Raw genomic sequence first — 19,828 nt, forward strand, 5'->3', positions numbered from 1 at the left:
GATCATATATATATATATATATATATATATAGGTATATGCTGTGTATGCGGGCTGCTGTTCCTGTCCGCACCGGTCAAAGCGCTTGTAACACTTTCTCAATCCACTGGGTCTCAAAAGTCTGGTCCGAAAACTTCGTGACTGCGTCGTGCACACCCATCGTGGACCGTGTGTGTTTGTCTTGCGCGGATAACTGCGATGCACTTTTGAATGCAGCGGCCAAGGTGCCGTACTGCGTGCCCCTCTCCTGTGTGTAGTCTCTATCGAACTTGTCGACGAAGAAGAACCCCACTTGTGGGCTCACAATGTCTAACAAGGGCCCTGCGGAGGCGTGCACGAGCGGGATGAGCCCCGCAGCAATGTACTCTACAACAGCGATCCCGAAATGCTCATTCCACATGGCATTGATGCCGTAAGTGGCCTTCCCAAGCTGTTCCTTCACCTCATCGTAGGAGCAATCAGTGAGGAAGCGCACGTCTCTCGCGGGCAAGTGCAGCACCTCGCGGGCGTACTCGATAAGTTGCTGGACGTAGTCCCTGTCCTCCTGTGACCTGGTGGACCCGATGAACGTGAGCGTGATGCGCGAAGTGGGGTCCTCCACTGTATCCGCGTACATTGCGTACTGGTCGAGGATCAAGCGGTGTCTCTTTTCTGGGCGGAACTGGGCGAGCACGACCGCTGTGTTGGCGCGTTGTTCTGCTGGGGTGACCTGTTCGACTAGTTTCTCCGTCGAGCAGGGCGGGTAGATGACCTGTGGTGTTTCACGCATCGCGTGCCATATTTGGGTCATATGTCTGTTTGTCCATGTTGAGTTTGTAGTGCACACGGTGACAAACTGCGCCATACCCATGTAGAACCCCATGAGGAGACTCCAGTACATTTTCTTTGCCGTGCTGAGCCCCTGTGAGTTGAGCATATCTTGTTGGATAAGCGGGTAGTGCGTATAGGTGACAATTGGGACGTGAATCATCGCGAAGACAAGCAAATAAGCAAGCGGGTACCCCATTGTATCGCACCACACGTCTGGTTTGCAACGGGAGAGAGCCTCATGAGCGAGTTTGCAGGACCCGATGCCCTGGAACAGGAGTGTGAGTCTTGGATGGTTCTTCGCGTCGACTGCGTCCCTGCCTTTAAGGAACACAAACACGATACGGTTACGTGGGAGTGTGTAGTCAAACCTCTGGACGACGCTGGTGAGGATCTGTGGCCCAGTGACGTCCGTGTCCCCCGTGTACACAATGGCGACGTTTCTAGGGTCGTGGTCCAGTGTCGTCTGTACGGCCTTCCATAGTACTTTCTCGCCACCTCCACCGGCGTTACAGAACGGGTGGAAGAACCCGAAGAGGACATTGTCGTCTTGGGTGCCCTGGATGCGTGCTTGCAAGTGGGAGACAAGTTTTGCCCTCTCTGTGTCATCCGTGGGGATGCACTCTCCGCCGTACAGGGACACATCGTGGGCGCAGTGTCTAATAAGCACTGCACGGACGTACCCCTCGTCATTCCCGAGCTCGCTGAACTTGATATGCTGTTTCCCACGGAGCAATTCCTTGAGCAGAGTCCTCTCCATGTGTTCAATGTTGGCACTGTCCCCGTACTCTCGTCTCAACCCTGCATACCACCACGAAATGCACGCGGCAAGCCACGCCTGCAGTGTAGCAATCACTGCCGCGAGAACCATCGTGTGCGTGTGTCTGCCCCTCTGCACCTGGTGTCTCTACTCTGTGGAAGTTCAATCCCAATTCAATCAAGAAACGTTTTGTTTACGAACCTTCGCTATGATGTTCAGTAAACATAGGGGGAAGCTACCCACGACATCAACACATCGACACATGGGAGATACTGAGAGGACAGGACTACCCGAGTTTCAGAAGCGTCCCCTGGGGGACACCCCCGTGGATACGCGGGTAGTGTCACCACAGGAAGGTTCGCCGCCCCCCAAACCGCCCCGATGGGCCCCCAACCGGCCGCACTCGACACTCAGCGTCCCCGGATGGACTGCCTCGCGGGACTCCCCCGACGGGTTGATCTCGAGGGGCGACTCCGGATCGAAGTTGCTCGTTGTGATGGTGGGACTCCCCGCGATGGGCAAGTCCTTTATCACCGGGAAGCTTGCGCGGTTCTTGAACTACTCCATGTACGCGTGTGAGGAGTTCCATATCGCTGACACGCGGCGTCGCTGGTGGCACTCGCATGCGACGGGCTCCATTGCGCCCTGTTTCTTTGACGAGCGGGACCCAAGGGCACAGTCCCTACGGGACGAGTGGGCATTGGACACATTGGACAGGGCACTGGAGTACTTGCTCGAAGGGGATGGGTCTGTCGCGGTTGTGAACGGTACCAATATTACTGCGCGGCGGCGTGCGTTGTTGATGGCTAGGGTGAGGTCGCGGTCCCGTGTATTGGATGTGATGTTTTTGGAGTCCATTTGCTCTGATGAGGCTGTCATTGAGAGGAATGTACAATTGAAGGCGTCGAGTGCCGATTACCGTGGTTGGAAAGATAGTAAACTTGCCGTGGAAGATTTCCGTGCTCGTCTAGCACACTACCGTAGAGATTACGAACCCTTGGAGGACAATGAGAGGTTACAGTACGTGAAGATGATTGATGTTGGGAAGAAAGTGATCGCCAATGGAGTACGTGGGTACTTGGCGTCTCTAGCCGTTTACTACCTGCTGAACTTCAATTTGGCGACACGACAAGTGTGGGTGACACGGAACGGTGAGTCTGAGGATAACGTTGCAGGGCGAGTCGGTGGTGATTCACACTTGACCGTGAGGGGCCAACGGTACGCTCGAGCACTACACAAGTTCATTGACACACAGCGATCGATTCAAGAACAAGAACAGAGAGATAACCGTGAATTCTTCGTATGGACCAGCATGTTACAACGAGCAATTGAGACCAGCCACGATTTCGAAAACAGCGAGTACCCACTCAAGCAGATGCGAATGCTCGATGAGATCAATGCGGGGGATTTCGATGGCCTGACAAACGCCCAGATTGAACAGATTGCCCCACGGGAGTATAAACTCCGCCAGTGTGACAAATTACGATACAGGTACCCGGGCACCGGTGGAGAATCCTACTTGGACGTGATCAACCGCGTACGGCCCGTGATCACAGAGATCGAGAGATTGGAGGACAGTGTGCTTCTAATCACACACCGGGTAGTCGCACGTGTACTCCTCGGTTACTTCATGAGCCTGAAATTCGATGCAGTGACACAACTCGATGTACCGCTGCACTGCGTCTACAAACTGGATTTACTGCCCTACGGCATCAAGTGGACACTGTACGAGTACGACGAGGTGAAGGACACCTTCCGTGAGCTACCCACTTGCCAAATGAATGTATCCAGAATGGAACAAATGGGCGGTAGCACACGCCGGTTCTCAATGGTCCCCACTGCACCAAGCACACCGACGACTGCCAGTACAGCGAGTACCCACTAACACCAGCGACTGGCAGTGACAGCGACAGCGAGATGCCGTCGCGGTGTGCGGATGGCCTGGTTCTTCACTTCAGGTGTTACCCGGTGTTGATCTTTCTCGTCTTCGTCTTCGTGTCCTGTTGATTCTTGACGAGTCGAGGACGCGGATTGATGCTGTTGATGAGTGGCTGGCTGGTGTAGGTATCGACAGCTCAGCAGAATACAGATGTCGCACCACAGGAAGAGGGTGTATCCGCAGGCGCAGTTCCAGATTGGGCAGCAGGGCGTGGCGCCCGTGGGGGTGCCGCCAGTGGGAATGCCGCCAGTGGCGGGAGGACTGGCTATGGGGGCCGGTGCCGTTCCTATTGCTGGTCCTGGCGCAGGTGTGGGTCCAGGTGCAGGTGCAGGGGTAGGCGTAGCCGCTGGCGCCGCTTCACCGGTACCTGCTTCTGCCTCTTTCACCCCTGCTCAACCGCAGATGGAACAACTGGCGTCAGGTATGGCTGGTATGCAATTGAACGGTATGCCACCTCAACAGATGTCGATGCCAGTGTCGATGCCAATGGCAGACCCAAGCGCTATGTACTCGCAGCAGCAACAGATGCCTCAAATGAACAGGAACGGGTCTGCAGTGAAACCAATGAACATGCTGTACCCGATTGACTTGCTCACAGAGCTGCCGCCACCGATCAGGGACTTGTCTCTGCCACCACCGCCTCTTATGGTTCCACCAGAGAGGATGCTTGTCCCCTCGGAGACGGCCAACGCGGCACCGGAGTACGTTCGGTGCACTTTGAACGCAGTGCCCAAGAGTAACTCTTTGCTCAAGAAGAGTAAGTTGCCCCTGGCGTTAGTCATCAGACCGTACCAGCACTTACAGGACACGGTGGACCCTCCACCACTGACAGAGGATGGACTGGTCGTCCGTTGTCGCAGGTGCCGGTCGTACATGAACCCGTTTGTCACTTTCTTGGACCAGGGGGCCAGATGGAGGTGTAACTTCTGTAACCTCGCAAACGATACACCAATGCAATTCAACCACTCGTACGACAGGGGTGGCGCTCCAGGGCACCCACACCAACAGCAACAACAATACGCAAACCAGTACGAGAAGAACGAGGTCAGACACGCCGTCATGGAGTACCTTGCCCCGAAGGAGTACACGCTGAGACAGCCACCACCTTCTACTTACGTGTTTGTGATGGACGTTTCGCAGAACGCTGTGAAATCTGGGCTGCTTGCAACAACGGCAAGATCTCTCCTGGAGACACTCGATTTCTTGCCCAACCACGATGGCAGGACCCGTGTGTCCATTCTCTGCGTGGACAACGCGATCCACTACTTCAACGTGCCCCTAGACGAGGAGCCAGAGACAGGTATGCAGATGCTTGACGTCGCAGACATAGACGAACCTTTCCTCCCAAGACCAAACGCGATGGTTGTGCCCCTGGCCCAATGCAGGGAAAACTTGGAGACTTTGCTTGCGAAAATACCAGAAATCTTCCAGTACAATGTGATGGCGAAGTTCGCACTGGGACCAGCCCTCCGCGCTGCGTTCAACCTCGTCAAGAACACGGGCGGGAAAATCGAAATTGTGTCCTCCACTTTGCCCACAGCTGGGGTCGGGAAACTTGCCAAGAGAAACGAGGCAGGTGTAGCAAACACACCAAAGGAGTCCGCTCAGTTGCTCTCATGTCAGGACTCCTTCTACAAGAACTTTACTATTGACTGCAGCAAGTCACAGGTCACGGTCGACATGTTCTTAGCGACAGACGATTACATCGACTTCGCATCGCTATCAAACCTTGCTCGATACACGGGTGGGCAAACCCACTTCTACCCTGGGTTCTCAGCGGCAAACTTCTCCGATGTCACTAAATTCACAAAGGAGTTCTCGAAGCATCTATCCATGGACATCTCGATGGAGGCAGTCATGCGTGCAAGAGGTTCCACTGGGGTCCGCATGAACTCCTTCTACGGACACTTCTTCAACAGGTCCTCAGACCTTTGCGCCTTCTCGACAATGCCCAGAGACCAGTCGTACGTGTTCGAGATGCAACTCGACGAAAACCTCATGCAGCAGTACTGCTACGTGCAAATCGCAGTGCTCCTGTCATTAAACACCTCACAGCGTAGAATCAGGGTCATCACACTTGCGCTGCCCACCACAGAGTCCCTCAGCGAGGTGTACGCCTCCGCGGACCAACTCGCAATCACCGCTTTCTTCACGCAACAGGCAGTCAGCAAAGCAATGAACAACTCGCTTGACGATGCCCGCGAACTGATCAGCAAAGCGGTCACGGACGTCCTGGCGACGTACAAGAGGGAGATCGTTGTCACGAACACTGCAGGCGGCGCCCCACTGAGACTCTGCGCCAACATGCGCATGTTCCCCTTGCTAATGCACGCACTGCGCAAGCACAAGGCGTTCCGCACGGGTGTCGTCCCCAGCGACCATAGGGCCTCTGCGTTAAACCATTTGGAGTCCGCACCACTCAAGTACTTGATTAAGAACATCTATGCGCGCGTATACTCGCTGCACGATATGGCTGACGAGGCTGGGTTGCCCGACGTCACGGGGAGCATCTGTCTCCCAGAACCAATCAACGCCACGGCGTCCCTGTTTGAGCGGTACGGACTGTACCTGATCGACAACGGCACGGAGTTGTTTCTGTGGATCGGCGGAGACGCGGTCAACGAGCTTGTCATGGACGTGTTCGGCACGGGGGACATCCTACAGGTGCCCATCGGCAAGATGGAGCTCCCCATCGTCCAGGACTCCGAGTTCAACGAACGGATCAGGAACATCGTCGCAAAAGTCAGGGAACACGACGACATCGTCACGTACCAGACTTTGTACATCGTCAGAGGCGCTTCCCTCAGCGAACCGGTCAACCACGCCTCAGCAAGAGAGGTTGCCGCGCTCAGACTATGGGCGACAAGTCACCTCGTCGAGGACAAAATCCTCACCTCAGAGAGCTACCGCGAGTTCCTACAGGCTGCAAAGAGCAAAATCAGCAAGTAACCTCCCCACCGCACCTCATCCACCATCTATATGTACACATATATCTACCATATCTCTCTGTATACAATTACATGTGTCTTCAATTACAAGACTCATACCGTTAAAGTGAAATTTTTCAAAGTTTGAAGGTCATCGCGACGCCTTCTTGTCTTAGACACAGAACAGCAATCATCAAGCCACAATGGCACAGGACCAAAAAATGTATGTCCAACTCTAGAATCTACCACAGAAGCATGTGTGTGTACATGTCCCCTTTAATTGACCTGTTTTACTAACTGTAACGTGTTCTATGACCCCATTCACAACACACAATTGATATAGTGTCTCCAGGGCTGCTCTGTTCGATGAAATTGATGAACACAGCGGTGGTGAAGCACCTGTGACTGAACCGGACTTTGAATTCGTGGAGGTCGGTGTAACTGACGCAGTGGAGGATTCTGTGAACCCGGAGTTCGAGCTGTTCCCGCTGTTCTCCGCGGGGGGGGTCACTCGCGTCGAGTTGGGTGGTTCCGAAGAGGAGGAGGTCGATGTGCGACCCGTGCGAAACGAGGGTTATTACTTTGCTGAGCGCACGGAGGAGGTGCGAGAAAGGGCGCTCGCGGCGGCGGTGTCGTTTGAGCAGGTATTGGGGGTCCAGACAGCTGTGACGACCCAGCGGCGGGTCCTCGATGTTAGTGTATACAACTTGGGTGTTGAACACGAGCTCAGAGACGCAGAGAGGAGGAGGCGAAGGAAACCGGGGAAAAGACAGCGGGATGCGAGGAGGGATGGGGCACGCAGGGTTCTGGAGAGGGAGGAACAGAGGCTGATGGTCAAGAAACTAATTAAGAAGACGTTCAAGCGGAGAGGGGGCAAGAAACACAAGAAACGGGCAGCCACGGTGGGCGAGGCACCTGCCACCTCGATACCGACCATTGCTCATTGACTAGCGCATAGCGAACGATCTATATGTGTATTACTATTACTACCACTACTATTTAAATCTTTAATTCGTGACGAGGGTGTCGTGCAGGTCAATCTCTACTTCAAGAATGACACGGACTTGAGCATGATCTCCGCATGCCGCTCGTCGTCCGGCATGCTCCCACGTATCGTCTCCATGAGATACTCCTTGTTCTTAATCAGGGATTTGCCCACGGGCCCCCCCCGGTTGTAACTGATCTCCACTTGCTTCTTAAACGCCGGCGACAGTTTGTACCAGTACACGTCTCTCAAGTTAGAGATTTTGGAATCCCTCTGCGCGAACAAATATACGGTCAATAGAGTCTTGTGTACTTTCAGGTTCGCGTTGGGGGCCGGTACACGGGCCAACAGAGTCTCCAGTTGCTGCAGCCCGCTGTCCATACGCATGATCTCTTTGAAGCGAACTGAAAAGTCTCGTATTGAGTTGATCGTCCTCGTCAGTGTCTGACAGTCCGCATTCACAAGGGACAGTACAAGCTTGTTTAGGATTGCAGCAAACTCTGCTGATGACAGCATATTCAACGCTTTGGACAGCTTTACAACCCGGTCAGGCTGGAAGTCAAGACTGCCATCCGCAGTGGTAGCAGCACGTCTCACAAACTCGCCCATTTCGCGCATCAGACTAACGGAAAGGTAGTTCAACAGATCCTTCGAATTCTTCTTCACGAAATCGTTTTCGATCTGCTTGATCAATTGTAGCGACTTGACGTTGATGTTGTTCTGCACGGTTAATTCGAGTTGTGAGTACAGCGACGCCAGCTTGTATATTTTATCCAGCTCAAAGTCGTGGTACTTCGCGTTCGTCTGCTCTCTCAACAGCTCTTTGATGTTCTGGTAGATGTGCAAATATATGACAGCGTCTCGCAGTAAAGTGGATGTCTGGTGGATCTTGTTCAAAGCGTTCTGTAGAACGTTGGCATTCTCGTATGGCGACATGACCTCGTCCTCGAGCCTCTTGTACGACATGTTTATGTAATTGAGCGACGTGTCCAATCCATCGTGTATCATCTGTTTAGACGCCTCGTTCTTCGAAAACTCACCCAGCAACACGGAAGAGTTCTGGTTGATGATGCTGTCTATCCTCGAATTTACCTCATCCATATCGAAGGCCAACCGCTTCATCGGGGTTTCAATATCGAGCTCGGCAAGTTGTAAAGTGGTGAGTCCTGTCACGAGCGAAGCACTGTCCCCATCTCCATCCGTGCCATCGCCATCTGTCCCTTCGCCATCCGACCTATCTTCGTTTGGGCCATTGCCATTGGGGCCCGGCTCCCCATCTTGAACGTTACTGCCGTTCGTCGCCTTCAAAAGTTCGTTGGCAAATTGCGACGTTGTAAACTGGTCATCCAAGACTGTATCAAAATCTTCTAACTCGTGTGGCAGTACCGACATCCCCCTAGTTATGATCCCCAACGATTGTTGATCAATTGGACGTACGGGAGGATGCTCTAAATGCTCAACAGACGCACAGAACAAGGCTCTCTTCGTCACTGAATAATAACAATTCTTTTGAATAAAATGCTCTAATGACTACATATACATTACTATTATTGCTATCACCACCGGGAAGTGGTAGTAGCGGTCACAAAATGATACATGGAAAAAGACCTGTCTTCCACCCATGCGTGGTGTCCTTTTCCTCACTCCCACCAGCTGACTAGACCCATCCCATCCGTCTGGCAACTCCCTAAGATAGCGTAGGGGGGTGCCGCTGGTTTCTTCTTCTCCCCCGTCTCATCGTTGTCCTCCTCGTTCTTCGCGGCTTCGTCGCGAGCGCTTGGTTTGACGTCTATGAAAACCTCCTGCTCCACTCTGAACCTGATCATTTCGTTGATATCAAAGTACAGTTTGTTGTCGTCGTCCATCGCCCAGACCCACGCACTCTCGTTGGGCAGAAAGTAACAGTTGTCAAACAGCATGTTCGCCGGTATGAATATATCCTGAAACATCTGGCCCTTCAAGGTCACCTGCATCCCGTTCGCGTTACAGTTGGTGATCCACCCGGTCAGAATCTCCCCGACAAACGGCTTGAATATGAGCGCCCTGAAAGTCACGTTCGTGTACGTGGCCCCGTCCCCGGGCTTCAATTGACCCTCATCTACCTCGAGTAGATCGTAGACAGAGATGCACAGCCCCAGGTTAGGGATCACCTTGTTTGCATACTTCGTGTTCAACTGATGCGTCACGGCAAAAGCCGTTTTCCGTTGAAATTGGTCGGGGGGCACCCTCACCAGCTCCTTAATCTTTGACAGAATGAACATCCAGACAAATCACACACACAGACACACAATTGCAACGGCACAGGGAAGCTGTGGGCCACCACCATCGCAGAACCTGTTAGGCTGCTCTTAAAGCCTCTGATTGCAGTCTCTTTCGCTTTTGGTGGAAAACTTTTTGAAATGAAAAAAAAAATTTAAATGAGATTGAGATGCGATGGGCATCGCGACTTCGAGGACTACGAAACTTGGTTCTTGTGCAAGGGCGAAGACGGTCAGCAAGTGGAGGCTGAGTTTTTGTGATTGAGTTGAGGACATTACAAGGCGGTAAAAATGTCCGGGAAGTTTTCGAAGAAGAATTCGCAGAGGTACGTTGTTGTGCACAGGCCGCACGACGATCCGAACTACTACGATGCCGGGCGTTCGCAACATGTGTTCGTGCCCGTGGAGGATAAGAATGCTGAGCACAGGGCCAGAAATGCACCCTCTGCGCCAGCTATGCCAACAGCACCAGCAGCGCCTGCAGCTCCCGCAGTGAGTAAGAACGAAAACGCCGGGACTGCGGCGCTGTACGGTATTGAGTTTGACGACTCGAAGTACGACTACACGAAGCATTTGAGACCCATCGGTGCCAACCCAGATTCTGTGTTTATTCCATCGAAGACAAGCGCGCAAGGTGGCTCGGTGGGGAAAAAACAGAACATTGAAGACCTGTTTGTCGAGCCAGGGTACAAAGAGGAGCAACGCGCCGCTGCAAACGTGAAACCGCGTCGTATTATGCCCTTTGGTAACTCCAAGGAAAACACCGAGTATTTAAAGCATCAGCAGGATGTCACGGACGATATTAAAGGGTTTAGGCCAGATATGAACCCGGCGCTAAGAGAGGTTTTGGAGGCACTGGAGGATGAGGCGTACGTGGTTAACGACGATATAGTGGTGAAGAGGCAACCTAAGACTTCTGAGGGTGCTCGGTCAGGAGCTGAAGCAGAGGAAGATGATGAGGACGATATTTTTGCCGAGCTGATGGGCGGCGGTGAAGCCGTTGACGAGGACGAGTTTGCAGAGGAGTTCGACGAGTGGGATAATGTAGACTACGACAACTACGAAGACGAAAAATACCAAACGGAGTTGAACCAGTTTGATAAGTTGGACAACCTGGAAGACCTGACACACATAGACTACCAGACAGATGTCAGGAGATTCCAAGCACAGAGCAAGCTCGAGAAGGAGGGGTTCGGATCCGATAACGATTTTGACTCAGACGAAGAAGAACAAAACGAAGGTGAAGAGGAGGAAGAACAAGATGCTTTTGGTGACCTACCAGGGGATATTCAATTGAAGAGTGCAAAGAACAACAAGAAGAGCAAAAGGAAAGAACGTCGGAAGAAGGGTGCGATGTCCGATATTTCTGGGTTCTCCATGAGTTCCAGTGCAATTGCAAGGACAGAGACTATGACGGTGTTGGACGATAAATATGAGAATATTATCGGCGGGTACGAAAATTATGAGGAAGAACAGGAGGAGGACGAAAATGAAAACTATAAACCATTTGACATGACAGCAGAAAGACCAGATTTCGAGTCAATGCTGGACGACTTCTTGGATAACTACGAGCTAGAAGGCGGTGGCCGTAAGCTAGTTAAAAAGGACGAAGAGCTTCAAAAGTTTAAGGACGCAGCCGACGAGGTTTCCAAGGGGAAGTTATCGAAGAAAAGAAACCTGCAAAAACAACAACAGAAGGAAAAGAGTAAAAGTAATGTTAATACGATCACAAATAGCTTGACCGGACTAACGCTGTGAGAAAGCAGGCCATCCTAATTGCATTTTTGCCTTTGTTGTAACCTTTTTATAGATTTTAACCAATTCTTAGTTTGTGCAAATACGTATTCAAACACCGTCTTTTTAATGGTACCGTAGGGAGCACCTCTCATAGCAGCCATAGCACCATCATCAATAACTTAAAATTGATATGTTTTATAATATACAATGCTCTTAGTCGTATTTATGATCTATCACCTTCTGCTTCTTTCCCGGTTACCATTGAAATTCTGTCTCTTGTATGGTTTCCTGGAGTCCTCACGGCTTTCTGTCCCTCCATTCCGTGCTTTGCCGACTTTGGCTGCAGGGGCTTTGAGTCTGGGAACAGCTCCTTATCGTGCTCTTTGACCAGTTGCTTCCAGTCCCACCTTTTCCGGGCGTACAGCTCCAGGTTCCAGTTCTTCCAGACCTGCCGGCCGTATGTGCTGTTCTTCACCTTTTCGGACTCCTTCATCAGTGCGCCGGCAATCCGCTCCTTGTAAAGGGCCAGCTTGGCAGTGAAGTCCCACAGCTTGTCCATGACATGTGAGGCGTACGCATTGCACGCCATCCCGACGGCGTCTTTGCACAGCACGTTCAGCAGCAGCTTCCTCTTGATGAAGTCCACGCGCTGCACCTGCAGGACGTGCTCCACCACATGCGAGAACACCCCGTGGTAGCACATCTGCAGCAACCTCTCCTCGGGGAGCGCCAACATGCTATCGGTGGTGATGTTCAGGAACTTGTCGTCGTAGTCGATCAGCTGCTCCAGAAACAGCGACCGCCTTCTCTCGTCCACGGTCGGCCAGTCGTCCCGCGTGTTCCCCAGTGTGGACGAACTCAGCGAGAGAGCGCTCTCCAGAATGTTCGCCTCCGCAGCGCTGTAGTACTTCTTGACCAGCTGGCCAATGACCTCCTCGCGAAGGTAGTTGCCCTCTTTGTTGCTGCTCTCGATGATCGTCGTCCCAAAGTCCATGTTCGAGTTCAGCAGGATGTCCAGCTCGGGCACCAGCGCGTCCAGGATCTCCCGGACCTCCTTGCTCTTCAGGTGCTTCAGCAGACTCTGCACCACGAAGGCGCCCGTGGTGTCTCTCTTGGCCAGCTTCACAATACGGTCCGCCATGTACGGCCGGTACAGCCTCTCCACGTACTTGATCCTCCCGAACGCGATGACGTTCTCCAGGAAGTGCGACCCGACAGGGTCCGACAGCAGGTACTCTAGGAAGGACTCCTCCTTGGCGTCCTTCTCGTCCCCGACGGCAAACACCAGCCGCCAGAACGACCGGTCACGGTCAAAGATCCCTTCCACCTGGATGATCAGCTGCACGACCGGCGAGGCGACCTTGTCCACGCACAGTTCTCTGAACTTCGTCACCATCGAGGTGGTCACGTCCGCCTTGCTCTGTGCGCCATTGGTGAAGCTCCCGTACAGCGTCGTGATCAGGTCGCGCAGCTGGCCCTTGAAGGACTCCGGCGTCTGGTACGTTCTGTTGAAGTCCTCGTTGTCCCCCAGTTCGATCATCTTCCGCGCGATCTTCGACTTCTTCGACCGCAGCGTCGAGTTGTTCTGCACCGTGCTGGCAGCAGCTTCGAGGACAGGGATCAGGATCAGGCAGCCGCAGCACATGCGACGCATGCTCGTGTTGCACCATCTCTCGCAGGTGCGGCCGCATTCGTTCAGCATGAACAGGAACATGTTCTCCATGCTGACAAACACGTCGCCCTCAGCAGGCTGCGCATCAAAGCTCGGCGTCAGCAGCTCCTTCTCTACAAGCGCAGCACTCCGGACCAGCAGGGTCTCGAGCACATGCGAGGCATACTTGTGGCACGCCATTCCGAAGAACACGCCGTTGAACGCCTGAAACAGCGTCCTCAATTGGGAGTCGTCACACTCGAGGATCAACCGCTCCATCAACTTCGAGCAGATCTGCGACGTCACCAGCTTCAGCTCCTTGCCGGCAGCCTCGCCTACCACACTCGCCACAAAGTGCTGCTTCTCCTCCGGGGTCTCAAACGCGTCCAATGCGAGCGTCGCCTCGGCCTGCTTGAAGTACTCCAGTTCTTCTCTGTCCAGCACCCCAAAGAACATGGCGTTCCCAGTGGCAGAACCGCCAGCAGCAGCCTCGGCAGCCTCTTCCTGGGGCACATCTGCCTTGTGCTCGGCGTGGCTCACATCCTCGCCGGTGCCCGGCGCAAACGCGTCTTTCTTCTGCTTCTTCAGCAGTTTCCTACCTCTCGCCTTAGCCATTCCCCAGCGCTCTGTAACTTACCGGACTCTCCCCCAAACCAATTGAACCTCGCTTCAATACCGCACTCTCGGGCTCATCGCATCGCATCTCGAAACTTTCAATACTGAAATTTTTCACTTTTGTTCACCGCCAAGCATTAAATAAGCGCATCGGTACGTACTGTGGGGTGCCCATCGAACAACCGCTGGTGTTCAGGCCTCTATATGTAGCTGGTCGGTGCGGGAATGGTGTATGGTACATGCTGGATGGAGATGGGATCAGTCGTCCTGGTCCCAATTGCCCGGTCTCCGCGCCTGCGGGGCAGCTGGCCCGCCGGCCTTCTTAGCCATGATGATCTGGTCGACCGAGAGCACGGTCGTGGCAGCCTCCGTCGCGACGTTGACCGCGAACTTCTTCATCGCCAGCATGTCGTAGACCCCCCTCTCTCTCTGATATCCGTGACACCGTCGTCGTGCTCGCCCTCCGTCGTCGATCCCCTTGCACAGGCTGTCGATGCCCGCCGTGGGTGCAGCCGCATGCGCCGCGTACAGGTTGGGCAGCACCTCGTTCACGTCTGCGCCGGAGGTCTGTGCGAGGATCCGAGGGACCACCTCGAACGCCAGCGCGTACTGCTTGATCGCCAGCTGTAGAAGCCCCGGGGTCGTCTCGCCGAACTTGGTGATCCGGGAGACCAGCTCGATCTCCGTGGCACCGGCGCCGGCGAGCAGCTTCCCGCCCTCCGGTTTCATCAGGCCCTTGATCGCGGACACACCGTCGTCGACCGCGCGCTCGACGTCGTCCAGGTGGTTCTGCGTCGCACCGCGCAGGATGATCGTCGCTGTCCGCGACACCTCCTCGGCCTCCTGCTTGAATACAGTGACCCTGTCCCCACCAATCTCCATCGTCTTCACCGTGTCTATCGTGCCCAGCTCCTCAGGTGTGGGCGCCCCCAACCGCGGCAGCGGCGACGCACCGCACACCCGGCAGATCCGTCTCAGCTCGAACTTGCTGCCGACTTTGAGCACGAGGATCCCGTACCGGTTCAAGTAGTGCAACGCGAGCTCGCCGACGGTGGACCCTGCTATGACGCACGAGACGCCCATGTCTGCGATCTCCTTCATCATTGCGTCGATCTGCGTCTCCTCGCCCTTCGAGAAGTCCAGCATCTCCTGTGCGTTGTGCAGCAACACAGTGCCCTTCGTCTCTGTCCCCGCGATGTCCAGAGGGCAGGTGAACACGGCCACTTTGTGCTTCGCGGTCTCAGGGAGGCTCTTCACGTGGCCCGCGGGCTCCGTGTTGAACACCATCCCCTTAATCACGGCCGCGTCGGCAAGCGATCCACCCATGATCTTGACCACTCTGATGGAGTCGACGTTGAATTGGGACGCGGAGACAGCAGCAGCCGGTGGCAGAACGTGCGCCACGGCCTCCGCAACGAGCTTACTCAGCAGATCCTCATACCCGTGTTGCTTCGACGCAATTACAGGGCGGACCACCTTCGCAAGCTCCGTCTGGCTTCTCTTGTCGACAACTTCTGCGACGACTAGCTTGTCCAATTCCCCCAACACAAAGCTCTTCGCCATGTGGTACCCCTGGATGATCTCCACGGCAGACAGCCCCATTGCAATCAATTTCTCAGACACGTTCAGCAATTCCCCAGCAAGGACCATCACAAGGTTTGTTCCGTCACCAACGTCCAGTTTCTGCTGTTCAGTGGCCATCACGAGCACTTTCACCGCCGGGTGCACGATCTCCAACTCCCTAAGCATCGTGGCCGCGTCGTTGCTCACCACGACTTTCCCCAGATGGTTCACAATGATCTTGTTGCACCCACAGGGCCCCATCGACGTCAGGCACATCTGGTGGATCTCCCGGATCGCAGCAATCGACTTGTTAATCTGCCCATCGGCGTTCGAGTAGCTGTTGTAGCCCTGCTTGAAAAGCCCAGCGTTCGGGTTCTGCGGTAATTTCAACGACATGTGCTGGGGTGTGTTGTAGAACTGGGCTTGTGTCTGTGTCTGTGTGTAACCGCAATACTCTACTACTGCGAATTGAGGAACCCTCTATATAGAGCTTCAAAACTGACGTCTTCAAAACGTCAAATTTTTCTCTTCCAAAGCCCTAAGATAAGACTTAATTAGGGCTTGACCGTAAATCCTAACCCTAATCCACAACAGAATTAGGGCTTCTTAATAAGCCCTAACACACACCTAAACTAGGGCTTGCCACAAACCCTAACTGCTGCCAAACTCACACCAAACCCTAAAATCTTCTCCTCGTACAAAGCGACATTTCCAACAGCCAATCAGATCCGACCGCTGGCCGCCGCCCACAGTGAACTCCGGAGAAACGGAGGGGGAAAACGAACCCCGAAACAGCGGAGAGTCTACGATTGGAAGTTTCCAAGCACTGCGTTGCATATATATATATAAGAGAGGTGACTGTGGTGAAGTAAGCAGATTGGAGATTGTAGATTGCAAGTCTCGGGGGTTGGTCTATAGAGGTTGCATTGGTAGAGTTTGCACTGCAGTGTTTTGACGGCGGTTTCTGTTTCCTGCGTGGTTGTTATCTTTTTAAGTAAGCGCTCTCTTTTGCTGTACACAATTGAGATATAAGATATACAATAAGATAAACACACTGAAAACACACTGAAAACACACTGAAAACAAACAAGCAAACATGCTTTCTCTGAGGGTGAAGAATATTCCTGCTGTGAGGAGACAGTTTAGTTCTCTAGCGAGGAGGCTGCAACAACAGACAGTGGGGCCCGATATCAAGGGTTCCTCTGTGAAAAACCCTTTCAAGACGGGTGACTACCATGTGGTAGACCACGAGTACGACTGTGTTGTGGTTGGTGCCGGTGGGGCAGGGTTGAGGGCTGCCTTTGGGCTTGCAGAGGCAGGGTTCAAAACGGCTTGTATATCGAAATTGTTTCCTACAAGATCGCATACGGTCGCTGCTCAAGGTGGTATCAATGCCGCTTTGGGGAATATGCATCCTGATAACTGGAAGTGGCACATGTACGATACAGTGAAGGGGTCAGACTGGCTTGGTGACCAGGATTCTATCCACTACATGACCAAAGAGGCTCCAGAGGCAATCATCGAGCTGGAACACTTCGGTATGCCCTTCTCAAGAAACGAGGAGGGGAGGATCTACCAAAGAGCGTTTGGTGGACAGTCGAAGGAATTCGGCAAAGGTGGACAAGCGTATAGGACCTGTGCCGTTGCAGACAGAACAGGTCACGCCATGTTGCACACTCTGTACGGACAAGCTCTAAATCACGATTGTAACTTCTTCATCGAGTTCTTTGCACTGGATTTGCTCACACACAACGGTGAGGTCGTCGGTGTCATCGCTTATAACCAAGAGGACGGTACTATCCACAGATTTAGAGCTCACAAGACCGTTATCGCCACCGGGGGGTATGGGAGAGCGTACTTCTCGTGTACTTCTGCTCATACGTGTACCGGTGACGGTAACGCGATGGTTTCGCGTGCTGGGTTCCCCCTACAGGACTTAGAATTTATCCAGTTCCACCCTTCAGGTATCTACGGGTCCGGGTGTCTGATCACGGAGGGTGCCCGTGGTGAAGGTGGGTTCTTGTTGAACTCGGAAGGTGAGAGATTCATGGAACGGTACGCACCAACGGCAAAGGATCTTGCCAGTAGAGACGTCGTTTCGCGTGCTATCACCATGGAGATCAGAGCCGGTAGAGGTGTAGGTAAGGAGAAGGACCACATGTTCTTGCAATTGTCCCACTTGCCACCAGCGGTCCTAAAGGAGAGACTGCCAGGTATTTCAGAGACGGCAGCGATCTTCTCAGGTGTCGACGTCACAAAGGAACCGATCCCAATTGTGCCAACGGTCCACTACAACATGGGTGGTATCCCTACAAAATGGACCGGTGAAGCGTTGACCATCGATGAGGAGACCGGAGAGGATAAAGTTATTCCAGGGCTGATGGCCTGCGGTGAAGCCGCATGTGTGTCCGTCCACGGCGCTAACAGACTAGGTGCCAATTCTTTATTGGACTTGGTGGTGTTTGGTCGTGCAGTGGCACACACAGTAAGTGACTCGTTGCAACCGGGGCTACCACATAAGCCTGTTCCAGCGGATATCGGTAAAGAATCCATCGCTAACTTGGACAAAATCAGAAACGCATCTGGATCGAGATCCACCGCGGAGATCAGAATGAAGATGAAAAAGACCATGCAGAAGGACGTCTCCGTCTTCAGAATGCAGGAGACCTTGGATGAGGGTGTGAGCAATATAACCGCCGTGTGCGACTCGTTTAAGGATGTTGCGACCACGGATAGATCCATGATATGGAACTCAGACCTCGTTGAGACCCTCGAGTTGCAGAACTTGCTAACCTGTGCGAAACAGACAGCAGTCTCCGCCGCCAACAGGAAGGAGTCCCGTGGTGCACACGCAAGAGAGGACTACCCGAAGAGAGACGACGAGAACTGGATGAAGCACACACTGTCTTGGAACAAGGATATTTCAGACCCAGTGACTTTGAAGTACAGAAATGTCATCTACAAGACTTTGGACGAGAACGAGTGTCCATCTGTGCCACCTGCCATTAGATCTTATTAGCCTCACGAGCAATGAACAAGAAGGAGAGTGGGTATTTAATGTATCCCTCCCTTACTAGTCATTATTATTATTTATTGAGTTATGTATGTACCCATTTATTTATTAGAATGAAAGAGATATCAAGAATAACACAGAGAAGTCTCAAGTCCTGATATTCCTCTTCACTCTGACTCTCAGTTTTTCCTCGAGTCTTCTTCTGTTCGGGTCGAGACTCTCCAAGTATCGATCCACCAATGACTTCAAGCCGCTGAAATTGCCTACATGCCACAATTGGCACATATCCCCAGCCAATTTGCACAGTTGTACGGGGTCCCTGTCCCTGACCAGTGGGTTTTCACCGATATGCAGCATTATCTCCACGAGTTCGTCCGGTTCCATCCCGACGATAAAAGTCTTGTATAGAGGCAGTATCACTGAAACGACAAGACTCGCGACGAAAGTCTTCAGCGGGTATGAGAACGTGAAAATGTGGTCCCAGATGACAAGTACCGTTTCCCTGGGGAGTTCCCTTAAAAACAGCAGCCGCGTCCAACGGATTAGCCATATTGTGTTTTGGTGCGCCTGTTCATGGTAGAAGATCTTGAACAGGTTGGGCGAACACATTTGCAGCATCTTACTCAGAGTGCCACTCTCCCACTTAATCAGCGAGTCCTCCCTGTAGAAAGCGGGGGCCAACTGGTCCATGAGTTTCGTGTACATGAACAGGATGTTCTGCATTGACCGCTCCTGGATGCCGCCCTCCGTTTCGTACATCTGCAAGTACACGAGCCCAAGGATCTCATGGAACCCCTGCTTGTAGTAGAACCTTCTCTCACTTAGCGGTGAATCAATGCTATCGGCACGGTGGTGTGCACTGTCCCTAGGTGGCGACTGGACAAGGTAATTGAATAAGATCTGCCTCATCTGCGCGTGTACCTGTGGCGTCCTGAATATATCGTCTATCATGAGTCGGGACAAATCGAGATCCAGGATGTCCAGCGTCTCCTCCAGATCCATGCCCTCTCTGTCAGAAAGTCCAGCACCACTACGTGGCTCATCATGCAGTGGGTGCCGGGTGGTTTCCCGTGGGGTCAGCTTCCTGATCCCATTAGTGACTGTCCACAGCGGGCTGTGGCTCAACAGCTTTTGATGCTTGTGGTGTTCGCTCTGTGGGCGCTCATGCTCGTGCTCGCGTGTCTTTGCCGATACGATGGGCACGGAGACAAGTTCCGGGATGCGAACACCTTCGTCAAACTCGTCCCCACCAGAGGGCAGCAGCAGCGTCCGCCAGATCCACCCTCTCGCGTGCGCACCCAGCGGCCTTACCACCTGCGCACCAGACCCGGGAACATAGTACAGCTCGCCGCCCCACACGCCGTCCGCGACCAGTTGCTCCCGCGTCTCGTACGTCTGCGTCGCCCACTGCAACAGATCCGCCATAATCCACCGTACCGTATGCCTCACCGCACACACACACAGCCCAACCAACTCAAAGTAACCACGACCGTCAAACACCAGATGAGGTCCAGCAGCGACGTTACATTACCCGAATGCTTACCGAGGGCTTATGCCAGGGCGGTTGGGCAGTGA

General features: G+C 53.3%; 11 protein-coding genes across 11 annotated transcripts; 5 read left to right on the forward strand and 6 right to left on the reverse strand.

Moving 5' to 3' along the window:
• Positions 1-74: 74 nt before the first annotated feature.
• ALG11 (alpha-1,2-mannosyltransferase ALG11) lies at positions 75-1,676 on the reverse strand (the record flags this gene model as incomplete). The annotated part of the gene is made up of 1 exon (XM_022609484.1): positions 75-1,676. One exon carries the CDS (start codon positions 1,674-1,676, stop codon positions 75-77), a length of 1,602 nt encoding a protein of 533 aa, XP_022465876.1.
• A 100-nt stretch (positions 1,677-1,776) lies between these two features.
• On the forward strand, positions 1,777-3,450 carry KNAG0H02190 (bifunctional nucleoside/nucleotide kinase/histidine phosphatase family protein; the record flags this gene model as incomplete). The annotated part of the gene is made up of 1 exon (XM_022609486.1): positions 1,777-3,450. The coding sequence occupies one exon, from the start codon at positions 1,777-1,779 to the stop codon at positions 3,448-3,450; it is 1,674 nt and encodes a 557-aa protein (XP_022465877.1).
• Positions 3,451-3,654: 204 nt separating this feature from the next.
• Positions 3,655-6,453, forward strand: KNAG0H02200 (uncharacterized protein; the record flags this gene model as incomplete). The annotated part of the gene is made up of 1 exon (XM_022609487.1): positions 3,655-6,453. One exon carries the CDS (start codon positions 3,655-3,657, stop codon positions 6,451-6,453), a length of 2,799 nt encoding a protein of 932 aa, XP_022465878.1.
• A 181-nt stretch (positions 6,454-6,634) lies between these two features.
• On the forward strand, positions 6,635-7,378 carry KNAG0H02205 (uncharacterized protein; the record flags this gene model as incomplete). The annotated part of the gene is made up of 2 exons (XM_022609488.1): positions 6,635-6,654; positions 6,775-7,378. 2 exons carry the CDS (start codon positions 6,635-6,637, stop codon positions 7,376-7,378), a joined length of 624 nt encoding a protein of 207 aa, XP_022465879.1.
• Positions 7,379-7,473: 95 nt separating this feature from the next.
• COG5 (Golgi transport complex subunit COG5) lies at positions 7,474-8,808 on the reverse strand (the record flags this gene model as incomplete). The annotated part of the gene is made up of 1 exon (XM_022609489.1): positions 7,474-8,808. One exon carries the CDS (start codon positions 8,806-8,808, stop codon positions 7,474-7,476), a length of 1,335 nt encoding a protein of 444 aa, XP_022465880.1.
• A 248-nt stretch (positions 8,809-9,056) lies between these two features.
• Positions 9,057-9,677, reverse strand: RPC25 (DNA-directed RNA polymerase III subunit RPC25; the record flags this gene model as incomplete). The annotated part of the gene is made up of 1 exon (XM_022609490.1): positions 9,057-9,677. The coding sequence occupies one exon, from the start codon at positions 9,675-9,677 to the stop codon at positions 9,057-9,059; it is 621 nt and encodes a 206-aa protein (XP_022465881.1).
• Positions 9,678-9,965: 288 nt separating this feature from the next.
• On the forward strand, positions 9,966-11,432 carry LTV1 (ribosome biogenesis protein LTV1; the record flags this gene model as incomplete). Its single annotated transcript, XM_022609491.1, has 1 exon — positions 9,966-11,432. The coding sequence occupies one exon, from the start codon at positions 9,966-9,968 to the stop codon at positions 11,430-11,432; it is 1,467 nt and encodes a 488-aa protein (XP_022465882.1).
• Positions 11,433-11,634: 202 nt separating this feature from the next.
• KNAG0H02240 (uncharacterized protein) lies at positions 11,635-13,677 on the reverse strand (the record flags this gene model as incomplete). Its single annotated transcript, XM_022609492.1, has 1 exon — positions 11,635-13,677. The coding sequence occupies one exon, from the start codon at positions 13,675-13,677 to the stop codon at positions 11,635-11,637; it is 2,043 nt and encodes a 680-aa protein (XP_022465883.1).
• Positions 13,678-13,935: 258 nt separating this feature from the next.
• KNAG0H02250 (uncharacterized protein) lies at positions 13,936-15,636 on the reverse strand (the record flags this gene model as incomplete). The annotated part of the gene is made up of 1 exon (XM_022609493.1): positions 13,936-15,636. One exon carries the CDS (start codon positions 15,634-15,636, stop codon positions 13,936-13,938), a length of 1,701 nt encoding a protein of 566 aa, XP_022465884.1.
• A 700-nt stretch (positions 15,637-16,336) lies between these two features.
• Positions 16,337-18,259, forward strand: SDH1 (succinate dehydrogenase flavoprotein subunit SDH1; the record flags this gene model as incomplete). The annotated part of the gene is made up of 1 exon (XM_022609494.1): positions 16,337-18,259. One exon carries the CDS (start codon positions 16,337-16,339, stop codon positions 18,257-18,259), a length of 1,923 nt encoding a protein of 640 aa, XP_022465885.1.
• Positions 18,260-18,400: 141 nt separating this feature from the next.
• GYP6 (GTPase-activating protein GYP6) lies at positions 18,401-19,678 on the reverse strand (the record flags this gene model as incomplete). Its single annotated transcript, XM_022609495.1, has 1 exon — positions 18,401-19,678. The coding sequence occupies one exon, from the start codon at positions 19,676-19,678 to the stop codon at positions 18,401-18,403; it is 1,278 nt and encodes a 425-aa protein (XP_022465886.1).
• Between the last annotated feature and the right edge of the window lie 150 nt (positions 19,679-19,828).

This window comes from Huiozyma naganishii, chromosome 8 (assembly GCF_000348985.1).
Source record: "Huiozyma naganishii CBS 8797 chromosome 8, complete genome".
Classification (NCBI taxonomy): domain Eukaryota; kingdom Fungi; phylum Ascomycota; class Saccharomycetes; order Saccharomycetales; family Saccharomycetaceae; genus Huiozyma; species Huiozyma naganishii.